Source organism: Hyalella azteca, unplaced genomic scaffold (genome assembly GCF_000764305.2).
Source record: "Hyalella azteca isolate HAZT.00-mixed unplaced genomic scaffold, Hazt_2.0.2 contig6573, whole genome shotgun sequence".
Classification (NCBI taxonomy): Eukaryota; Metazoa; Arthropoda; class Malacostraca; order Amphipoda; family Hyalellidae; genus Hyalella; species Hyalella azteca.
In genome coordinates this window covers 129892-141884 of record NW_025936731.1, presented here as the reverse complement: position 1 = coordinate 141884, position 11993 = coordinate 129892, and the positions used below count along the sequence as shown (strand labels likewise).

Sequence of the window (11993 nt, the reverse complement as noted above, 5' to 3'; positions counted from 1 at the left end):
ACGGAGGATATATGTGGGTATACAATATAATGAGTCTGTAATATAAGGCCATAAAATATGGCGCTGACGGTCAGTAAATAGGAGGATACAATATACGAGTCTGTAAAATTAGGGGCTACAATGTACGGGTCTGTATTAAAGAGGGATGCAATATACGGCTAAGTAATATAGGGATACAATATACAGATCTGTAATATAGAGGGATGCAATGTACAGGGCTGAAATATAGGAGGATACAATATATGAAGCTTTAATGTAGAGGGATACATTATAGGGGCTGCAATATAGGATGTTACAATATACGGGGCTGTAATGTACAGGGATACAATATACGGGCCAGCAATATAGTGGTCAGCAATATCAGAGTCAACAATATAGAGGACAGCAATAGAGGGGATATGAAGAGAAGTGCGGCTGACATGCAGGGCCACAGCGCCAGGCTGAGCCGCGATCAAATACTGGGAAGCTCAAGGCTCGGCTGCGCTCAGGTCAACGAGACGCGAGCACGACACCACCTTCCTGCTCACACGGTAAAGGGACCTTGGACACTGGGACCTGGGACACTGGGACCTGGGACACTGGGACCTGGGACACTGGGACCTGGGACACTGGGACCTGGGATCTGGGACCTGGCATGCTTGGGCCTGGGACACTGGGACCTGGGATCTGAGACCTGGGATACTGGGACACTGGGACCTGGGACACTGGGACCTAGGACACTGGGACCTGGGATACTGGGACCTGGAATGCTGGGACCTGGGACACTGGGACCTGGGCACTGGGACCTGGGGCACTGGGATCTGGGATCTGGGACCTGGGACACTGAGACCTGGGACACAGGGACCTGGGATACTGGAACCTTGGATGCTGGAACCTGGGATGCTGGGACCTGGGACACTGGGACCTGGGACACTGGGACCTGGGGCACTGGGATCTGGGATCTGGGACCTGGGACACTGAGACCTGGGACACTGGGACCTGGGATGCTGGGATGCTGGGGCGGGGGGGCACTGGGACCTGGGATGCTGGGACCTGGGATGCTGGGACCTGGGATGCAGGGACCTGGAACACTGGGACCTAGGATACTGGAACCTGGGATGCTGGGTCCTGGGACACTGGGACCTGGAACCGACTTGGCACGCCGGGGCCTGCCAGGGACACTGGGTCACTGGGACCTGGGACACTAGGACCTGAAACCCGAGACCTGGTACGCTAGGCCTGGGCCACTGGGAACTGGGACGCTAACACTGAGGCCAGGGTCAATGGAACCTAACGCTGAGGCCTGGGTCAATGGGACCTAACGCTGAGGCCTGGGTTACTGGGACCTTGGGCACAGGGATCTAGCACGATGGGACCTGAGACATTGGGACCTTCGACACTATAGCCAACCTGGACATAGAGACCTGAAAAAAGCATTCCAGGAACAAGGTTCCTTAATTGGCCGTCCAAGAAACACTCAATAGACGAAATTTTGTTCGAAAATAAGACATTATACGAGTGCGGACCATGACTGTCGCTGAAGGAAATAATAAAAAAGGACTAGGGCTGTGAAATAAATATTACGCGAGCATAAGCAGTGACCGTCTAAGAAGCATTCCACGCTCATGGGGTTTTGGTAAATGAAGAAGTATTCTTTAAACATGGAGCAATGGCCGTAAAAAATGTAAGCAATGAAAACGGTGCCGTGGTCGTCGTAATGATGCAAAAACTCTAGACTTCATCAAGCATGCGTCTCTGGCAACTTTTTAAAATGTTATGAGAACGCGCTTTTAATCGCAATTCACGTGGCCTTTGCCTCTCAAATAAAACTTTATGTTTTGGGCCTGATTACCGGTCCGGCCGTAAACTTTTCGAAGGAGTCCCTCTGGATTGTGACATGCCACAGTGAGAGAAGTGATGCTGCCAGAGACTGTTCAAAACCTTGTCAATGAAGCAGAGAGGAGGTCGTTTACCATTAATATATTCCAGAAATTAGACGTGTTTCTAAGAGCAGTCCCTGCATGACAGCAGCTACCTCTGCGCCATCACCAGCGACAAGCAACAGTATCGTAACATCACCCGGCCCATCTGAAGGCATCAGTTGGCCCCAACTGTTGACATCAGCTGACCCAGGTGAGGGTGTCTGCCGGTCAAATAGAGAACATCAGCAGACCCAACTGTTGCCATCAGGTGACCCACCTGTTTCTATCAACTGACCCAACTGTTTCCATCAGATGACCCAACTGAGGGCATCAGTTTGCCAAACAGAAGGCACCAGCTGGCCCAACTGAGGGCAAATGCACGCTACCTACTTTCAGCGCTCTTCAAATCTCGACGATGAGGACGTCCTGCCTGCCGGCGACGTTCCAGCGTGACCTGGAACTTCAACATCTAAAACACTAACACAGAAACAAGAAATCTAATGTACTCGTCATATAAATTAAATTATTTGTGTTCGTGTTAAAAAAATATAGCCCGTGAAAACGGACATTTAGAAACCAGCTGAGTAGCATTAAAAGCTGAAAACTTTGTATTAATGGGATTTCTGTGGATATTTGTAATCATCCAAGGAGTTCCTTGTTGATAGCTAATCAAAAAATAATAATAATAATAATGTGGCGCATTCATTATGTTCCTCTATAGCAATGTCTCAAGCAACAAACGCCTTTACAATTTATAAGAAATAATGTATGTTTCTTTGCAATCTCATTATTTAAAAATGGAGTCATTCAATTCATGAATCACACATAGGGCAAGAGGACTAGTAACGAAATAAAACAAACTTCAGATTATGCTAGCATTAACAATACATTGTCCTGAAACTCTGCTTTTGCTTAAGAAAACGAATCGCTGACGCGCATTGTGATCAAGTGAATGGTAAATCATTTCATGTAATTCGTTAAAATGATAAGGGCACTTCATATGTTTTTAAAGTTTGATATTAGAATATTATTATGTTTCATGGTCAAAATTTTTATTCATCTATAGCAAAATAGCAATGATGCAGGTTTTTACCATACAAAAAAACGGTTGCATATAAAAATAAAACATTCATAAGTACTACACAAATTTGCAAATGCGCATTTGCAAATTTACCAAATGCGACTAACCAATTCCATGGACATGATCTACACGGAAATTAGAGAAACAAGAAAATGCGCCTACGTTCATGGCTTTAGAGTCACGCTCACCATTTCCTGAAGGTGAATGTTCAAGATTTGTTCTTTAGGAGGCATAAAGAAGGCTTTTACGTAAAGAAACCCGAGGGAGATCTCATGCTCGGTCCCTTTATAGAGCCGGTGCAACGTTTTTTTCCTCTCTGCGCAATCGTGCTACCGTCAACTCTCCATAAGAAGGCATCGGCGACGCTTTTACTGTTTGCTTGCACATTTTAGTTTGAAGCAGTAATAGATTCAAAATTTTTGCTTAATTTCAAGTATTTTTAAGTTACTTTTATTTGAAAGTCGCATGAAGTCATGAGCGCGCGATAGCTGAACTTCTCTCACTTCAACTACCTGCTACTGGATCTCAACTCGAGCGTTCTCTTCAGTGCTTTATCATTAAATCTTATTATTAAGCATGCCATAGACGCACAGTAAGGCAGACATCGCTATAGTTTCACCGGTATTTCAAATATACAACAACACTTTAATCCAATATCGCATTTCTCATTTTTTCAAACATTCTATCTTTTCACGCAGAAAACATAATACATTGGAAACGGATGCACGATTCTGAACTTCCTTACGTTTCTTCTGTAGAACCCGTGTAAGTCAGTTTAAAGCCAAGTTTTGCCCAGTTCGAGACTGAACCGCAACTTAGGAAATACAATTCACCAAGCTTAGGTTTCAGGTGTCGGTTTCCTTTCCACTACGTCGATTTTCACTAAATTTTTAGTCTATGTCCGATTTTCTACAAATTAAGCCTCAGAAAGAAAACGGGGTTTAGTCACGTTCACGGATGGTATTCCGGTCATCATTGTGGTTAAGTGACTTAAAGTCCACCCCAAATGGACACCCTGAAACGAAGAAGAATAGGTGGTGTTCATATTCCATATTAGTGTATAACACTCGTTCAGGGCTCTTATTTAACGTGCCAACGATATGCAAGTTACACAATTAGATTGTATTTTATTTTCAATGAACAAGTGAAGTGGCAAGCGTTTACAGCGTTTGGGATATCAATGCAGTGTCGAATGCTGGGAGGAAGAATCAATAATTTCGAAGCTAATTCCAGTGTTACTTGATCAGATGAACGTTCGGCAACAGCTGGTCAAGTGTACTTACTAATGTTAATGCAACATATGGTAATCTTCGCGTTAGCATGCGTCGTTTAATACTATAATTCATGAATTTCTGAAGACCCGCATTGACCTCTGAAAAATTTGTTCTGCAGGACAGTGCAGACGTACTATTGTAATCCTCATAATCCATATTTTCCAACATTCGTAAGTACGTTTCTTGTGCATCCTCTGGACGAAATTCAGTTCATTCATGTGGAAACCTGTTTAGTTAAGGATTAAAGGAATGAAACTCTGATCGGGAGTCGCTAAACCTAATGTCTACCTGACTAAGTTTGTATTAGTTTGAAGTTTGAACGCATGCACGCCTCGCTAGTCGTCCCGTACTGAGTGAATAGTTATGACCAATGCTGATCACACGCAATGCGTACGAGGATAGTCGAGGACAAGGTAGCTATCGGCCGTTATTGCTGTTCGTGTAATAGGAATTCTAGTTGGCGAACGGCAATAAGAAACAGGGCAAATGATGATAGTTTATTTTTATTAGTAAAATTAATCAAATATTTATATAACTTGAAAGTAAAGCACATCAAAATAAGTCAGTATAGGCTAATAGATGACGATGTAATTGTTTGAAGTAAGTACCTGGTAGCTGGACTGGATGCATCTCGTCTGACCCGGAATTCCTTGAAATTCGGATTGTTATTCGAAATTTAATCACGTTTTAACTCGAATATTTATAGCTAGGTTTTACTTCAGTTCTATGAATCAAGTTTTTACAGTGCGAAATCCTCTTTAGACACGCAAACTTTGCTAATTTGTTCAAATTTTGGTCGTTTCCAGAAAGACGGAAAACTACGTTTACCAGGCAACACTAAGCAGAAAGTTTTTCCCCACAGATTAACTTCGTATTTTTTAGCGGGTAAGAATTTCACGCCGGCGCTAAAATTTTCAAGCCATAAGGATGAGCGTCGTAGAATAGCAACGCAATTCCCCCAGTTTCAAGGTTTTTATCTACTGCCAGGGTAAGGGGTACTTATTAATGGATGTTTAAAAATAATGAATATTACTTTTAAGACGAACCTAATAGTGACTTTTAATTGATCATTCTAAGTTCGATTCTAGAATTCAATCATTGATTTTCTTAACATAAAATTTAGTAAAATATAGAAATGTATTCAGTATTCTTTGATAATGAGCATCTTTAAGTTATATCATCTTAGATCTTGCCTAAACTTTGGTCCGTGAAATTCTATTGATAAAAAATGGAAGGATTTGATTAGGCTTAGAATAAAGCTAGGTGCCCATCTTGACAATTTCTATAAGGTTCTTGCTGGTTGAGCTCTATTAGGTTCTTGCTGGTTGAGCTCTATTAGGTTCTTGTTGACGGAGCTCTATTAGGTTTTTGATGGTCAACCTTTTGTCAGAATATTTTTAGGCTCTAAGTAAGTTCTGATTAATTATTTTTTGTTCAGATCAGGCCACAAATTTCGGTTAAATGGGACGCAAACGGCGTATGCGCGAGCAGCTTGAAGCGGCAGCTCAGCTGTCTCGCGTCAACCGACAACTTGTGTTTGAAGAACCTGTGTTTGAAGAACCTGTGTTTGAAGAACCTGTGTTTGAAGAACCTGTGTTTGAAGAACCTGTGTTTGAAGAACCTGTGTTTGAAGAACCTGCTTTTGAAGAACCTGCTTTTGAAGAACCTGTATTTGAAGAACCTGTATTTGAAGAACCTGTATTTGAAGAACCTGTATTTGAAGAACCTGTATTTGAAGAACCTGTATTTGAAAAACCTGCTTTTGAAGTACCTGTGTTTGAAGAACTTGGCTTTCAAGAACCTGCCTTTCAAAAACAAGTTTCGCATGAATCGAGCCAAGTCGTGAAATTTGACAACGAAACCAATGCATTTGCTCCGCGCTCAGAGCAGCGATCGTCCTCGCAGAAATTGTCAAAAGCGACTAAGAACGAAAAAGCTTCAGCTTCTTCTGTTAAAAAGAAGAAGAAAAAAGAAAAGAAAAAGAAGAAAAAGAAACGGACAAAAAACCGTAAGTAGCTGTTCTAAATTTCTGTGCAATAATCAAGGTTAGGCACGGTGAGGTTTTTAATTTGAAGTTCAACGCTTGAGCATTTACTTTTCAGCTACATATATCCATCAACAATAATAAGAATATCAGTTACTACGATTACATTTAGGAACGTCGTAAGTTATTATACCGTCGAATGAGGATGTGCTAGGAAAAACCTCAAGCCGTATTACAGCCACACTATTTTACTATGGATGCAAGTAAACGCGAGGCAAAAGTGTTATCAGCACTGAAAGTTTGAATTTCCCTCCAGCCTAGAAGTTGAATTCCTTGTAGGTTTGAGAGTTAAATTACGAGAAAAATATTCTCTTTTACGACTAAAAATTTTTATTCATCCACTTGAACATTCCCTCACCATTTGTTGGTACTTTGAATTTACCCTCTGCTCTTAATTGGTATCCAGAATGCAACCCGATTATGTATAGTCAAGTAAGTGCGCACTTATTTTCATACCCTTACTTACATAGGCCTTATTTTTGCATCCCTACTTTCATGGCCATTATTTTCATGTCCTAGATTTTGTAGTCCATGCTTTCATGTCTATACTTTCATAACTCGGATTTTTATAGCCTTAATTTTCATGGCCCTTAATTTTTTAGGGCACGTGTGTTTTTCTATAGCCTTCTTCTTTTTTCTCTTCTAGAGCCCTTTTCTTTCTTCTTGTGTTCAAGAGCTATTTTTTATTCGTCTTTTCTCTAGCCTTTGTTTATCTTCTGCTTCAGAGCCCTTGTTTTTATTCCTCTGTTCTAGAGCCCTTGTTTTTATTCTTCTGTTCTAGAGCTCTTGTTTTTATTCTTCTGTTCTAGAGCTCTTGTTTTTATTCTTCTGCAATAGAGCCCTTGTTTTTATTCTTCTGCAATAGAGCCCTTGTTTTTATTCTTCTGCTATAGAGCCCTTGTTTTCATTCTTCTGCTATTGAGCCCTTGTTTTTTTTTTCTTCTGTTCTAGAGATCCTTTTTCTATTGCCCTAATTTTTTTCTGCGAGACTTTTACCTCTTTATTTCCATACCACTTATTCTCCTGCAGTAAACATTCTCCACATTCCAGGAACGTATCTAGTGAACGCAACCACTCTTATTATTTCCGACCAGATCGTGCCGAAGCTCAGTGCCCCCCTGCACCAACGACATTGCAACCAGAAACTGAAGCGATAAGAGATGTGCTTTTATATCGCAAAGATAGTACAAGGTCAAGAAAAAAGGAATCTATTATTGAATCTAATGTAGTCCAGTCAATGTCAGACAGTAATTCTGTGGCACCAGCAAGCAAAACGTCAGCAAGAGGTGAAAATTATACTCAAGCTGAGCCAGTCAATGAAAGCTGGAGGGATAACACAAAATCAGTGTTTCTGTCGGACCTTACGGAACCGAGTGATTTCAGCATAAAATGGCTTGTGAATCGCCCACTAATTCTAGGAAAATGTGAAGAAGTAGAAGTTCTGTACTCTCCTGTTAGCACAACAGAGAAGAAGGAAACTAATTCAAGAGGTTTAACAGAGACAGTAAACCTACTTGCTGAGGATCGAGGAAGAATTGGTGAGAGGACATCTGCATTAAAATTCAATAACTTTGAAGATGAAGAGTGTTACGACAATCCAAAAACTCCTGAGCATGATTACCGCAAAAATGAGGCCTACATTCGCCCTCCATGGCAAGATTTTGATGACGATCGCATGAGCTTAGACGATGAAGATGAAATTCAGCCAAGTAAGCCACCGACTCCTGGTAAGAATTTTCTGCCGATTTCCATGTTTTTGCCTAAAGTCCCCATCCCAGATTCTCCCGAGTATTATTACACCCCAGCAGTAAAAGAGCTCCACACCAAAGAGAGAGAGAACCAAACCAGGGAGAGAACCAAACGACCGTCAGAAGATTCCGATGAAAATGAATACCAAAATAGGAATAGATTCTCCAAGACTCGAAAATTTGTACATGGTAAAGAGGACAAAATTTCCGCCACTTCACATTTCAATGATGGCAGTCGAAAATTAACTCGAAATTTGCAACAGAATTCAGAACACCATCAACCAGAAAGGGAACCATACGGCAACCGTCGCCGAAACAATCGGAAACGTACAGCCGCTAGAAAGCGACAAAATGAACATCTGGTCCAGCCTGGCCGATGTCCAGTAAAATCTGTACTCGGAGACCTTAGGTTAAGGGAAAACGGTTTTGTCGACCATTATCATCATAGAGTAGCAATGACTACGCATCATTTAGAAGATAACTACATCGAATGCGCTGAAAGAAAACACGTTCACGATACTGAAAACTTTTTTGTTGAAGGTGCAGGGGCTGTCTACTCGGAAAACGTTGATGCAGGCTGTGCACATGCGGTCAACACTGGAAACTTGGATGCTGTCGGTGCACTTGCGGTTAATAATGGATATTTTGATACAGGCGGTGCACCTACAGTAAACACTGGATATTTTGATGCAGGCGGTGCACCTGCAATAAACACTGGATCTTTTGATGCAGGCAGTGCACCTGCAATAAACACTGGATCTTTTGATGCAGGCAGTGCACCTGCAATAAACACTGGATATTTTGATACAGGCGGTGCACCTGCTGTCAACAACCAATACCGTAAAAAGACTTATGCAAGCACGTTGGCAGCAAAAAACTATTCTTCACATCAATTCCCAGCTGATGGCAGGAAAAAAAGAATCCTAGATAATGGGTCTTCAACAGAAGAGAGCGTGCAAATAATTTTTTCGACTGATGTTTGCATAGAGAGTACGAGAATAGTTTGCGAAAAACAAGAAAATGGGTTGAAATCAAGCTACGGCTTCCAACATTCCAGTTGTCAAATGCAAGTCCAGGAGGAATCAGAAAGCGAAGACAATGATTATATTCCAAGAGCACCTCTCACTCCAGGACGAGGACTGGAAGTTACTAAAGGCAGTATCTTCTTTGCCCAACCATCAGGAAGTTCGTCTTTTTGTCCTAATGTTAGCGAGCCTCAAACTTATTTACCGTACTACGCTTCCAGAGATCTAAGTGAACTACATACATTGCCATTTGTTGACACCAATTACTTAATAGATAAAGTGCTAAAATCTTCAGATGATCACTCTTTTCCTTTCTACGACCCGTATGAGGACCAAGAGGTAATCGATGTAGACGATAGCATATTGAGATCAGAAATAATAATCCCTGATGCGTTTGAGCCTGAAGTCGGTTTCGCATTCGATCATTCACTTCTGCTTGATCGAAGTGCTGATGAAAACGAATTGTCGTCCCCGAGAGGAAGTCTTGTACTCAGCAGCGTAAGCGGCATATCGTACAGCCATTACGCTGGTTATTTAAATAAACAGAATTATTACTCGTCATATTGCGACCAAGGCAGCTTCTGTGATAGAAAAATATTGGATTTGAATGAGGATCCGAATAATTATGTGATCAGGCACAGCGTAGCGTCACAGGATACTCTAAATAAATGTTCAAATATAGAAGAAGGATATTGCGGCTTTGATACTCGACAAATGCCAATTTTCTGCGTTACCAGCGCCCGAAATTCCAGCCATGATAGCGACGGTTGGTTCAGAGCTCACTTGGACGATTCTGTACCGAATATTTCAAGTGAGCCCCTAATTGATTCCCTTTCTGACTTGAGGGCTCAAGAACGGCAGGAGACTGAAAATTTTTTGCGGTCATCGCGCTCTGAAAATTCGCTAAGGACTAAAAAAGATGAAAATCGGTTGGGCGAACGGCATTCGTTTTCAAATGGAAATTGTACACCTGCATTTACCAGTGTAAATTTACTGCCACCGGAACCATGCAAGCTTCATTCGAAATCTGAGAAAATGCGTAAAAATAGGGATGATGAGTCCGTTTGTCTTTCACTTCCACACAGATCTAATGTAATGGACGCCTCAAGTTCTAAGTCAAAAAGCAAGTGGATGAAAGATGATAAATTTCATTCGAAGGATGAAAACGAACTCGGAGAAACTGAAGAACATCCTTGCTTGAAGTCAGAATGTGATTTGATAAAGCTTCCGACTTTATTGACTGGAATTTTAATTGAGCCGGAAAATATTGAGAATACTTGTCCCAGTCCCACAGAATCGAAAAAGTTATCGACAAAAATTCCCGAAAGATCACGCCGTCAACTAGTCGAGGCAGAATCTCTCGCAAACTTCCCAAATTCTGGGCCCCACCCAGATCGTGAGTTCATCGCCGGCGAATTTGAAAGTTTTCCAAGTCTGACATCAGAAGCTCCCAATCTCTCGGCCGTGAACGCTTCTCCCACCAGCACTTTAGCCCCAACAAGAATATTGATGAGCGATCGATGTGCTCAGGAAGCTCATTCGACTTCAAGTTTTCTCTCTGTTTTCAAAGTTTCAATAGCAGGTGAAATATCATCGGATAAGTCTAATGAGGACTTGAATTTAATTAGTAGATTTGAAAATTATTCATCAGTCCATAGATCACCTAATGAAGAGTTAAATGATTCTTTTTCAGTAGAGACTGGAGTGCTTTATTATCAAGAACAGCACTTGGAATCACGTATTCAGCCAAAATGTTTCGACGTTCATCGCCCTAATTCTATGGAAAAAAAGTGCAAACAATCTGTATCTTCAAATCCCGGATCCATTTGCAACAATCAATCTCCAGACGCGTCTCCAACTCGCTTCAACACTTCGCAACAGAATTCGTGTACGAGATCATCTGTGTCGTCAAATCAGTCATCACAAATTCAAGAAGAACCTTCAAATGAATTCATAATCCAATCCATCAATCAGTCACATCCTTCATTTCCTCAAGAATTGTCATCATCAGCATCAACACCAACATATCAGCGCTTTTTCTCAGAAAATTTTAAACCTCTGCCGAAAATTAAGGCAAGCGAACAATATTCAGGTTTTTCTCAGAGGTTATCTTCAACACATGATCTCATGGACGAATTTTTAATTCACGAAAATTCAATTTTGAATGACGGATCGTGCTCACTTGAGTGCCATGCGCTCATCCAAGAATGCGACACCCTAAATACTGACCAGGACACGGTTCATGCTAACTACACTGAACAACTGGAGCATAGATTGCCACTTCAAAAAACCAATGATCAAAGAGAAAATGAGCAGCAAGAAGGAGGTCCGAAAGCATCATGGAAGAGGATGCTTGAGTCACTTGAAGGAGAGTACAAATGCTCCTTTCAGGCATCTTATCGCGAGCTGCCGGCTAACTGTTCACATAATTCAGAGTTTGTTTCCACTGGAAACTTTAGAAACGAGAGGTGTCGAAAAATCCGGAGAGAAGATTCAAGTTCCCTCTCATTACCTGAACAGAATTCGTCGCCTACACCTGACCAGAATACTCCGGCTACACCCGACCAGAATACTCCGGCTACACCCGACCAGAATACTCCGGCTACACCCGACCAGAATACTCCTGCTCTCTTATACACATCTAGATGTGTATAAGAGACAGGGCCAGAGCCACTCTGAAAAATTGGGTCAGAGAGGCCATCGTGAGGCCAGAGCCTACCTAGGAAAAAGATGGGTCAGAGAAGCGATGGTGAGGCCAGAGCCTCTCTGAGAAAGAGACGGTCAGAGAGGAGATTTTGAGGCCAGAGCTGACCACCGTAGTCTCAGGTTAGAGCTTTGCCCTCCAGCTCAAAATAAGCCTGGCACTTCCCAGAAAAAATTAAAACTTGATAAAACAACGGGAAATACGTGCACAGTTGAG

The 11993-nt window shown here is 41.9% G+C and overlaps 2 protein-coding genes across 2 annotated transcripts; both read left to right on the top strand.

Annotated features, from left to right (window-relative positions):
• Window positions 1-398: 398 nt before the first annotated feature.
• Window positions 399-1187, top strand: LOC108680543 (spidroin-2-like). Its single transcript, XM_018169374.1, has one exon. The coding sequence runs from the start codon at window positions 399-401 to the stop codon at window positions 1185-1187; it is 789 nt and encodes a 262-aa protein (XP_018024863.1).
• Window positions 1188-5061: 3874 nt separating this feature from the next.
• Window positions 5062-11728, top strand: LOC125178031. The gene is made up of 3 exons (XM_047880904.1): window positions 5062-5244; window positions 5695-6264; window positions 7395-11728. The coding sequence occupies exons 2-3, from the start codon at window positions 5718-5720 to the stop codon at window positions 11726-11728; spliced, it is 4881 nt and encodes a 1626-aa protein (XP_047736860.1). The 5' UTR covers window positions 5062-5244; window positions 5695-5717.
• Window positions 11729-11993: the final 265 nt, after the last annotated feature.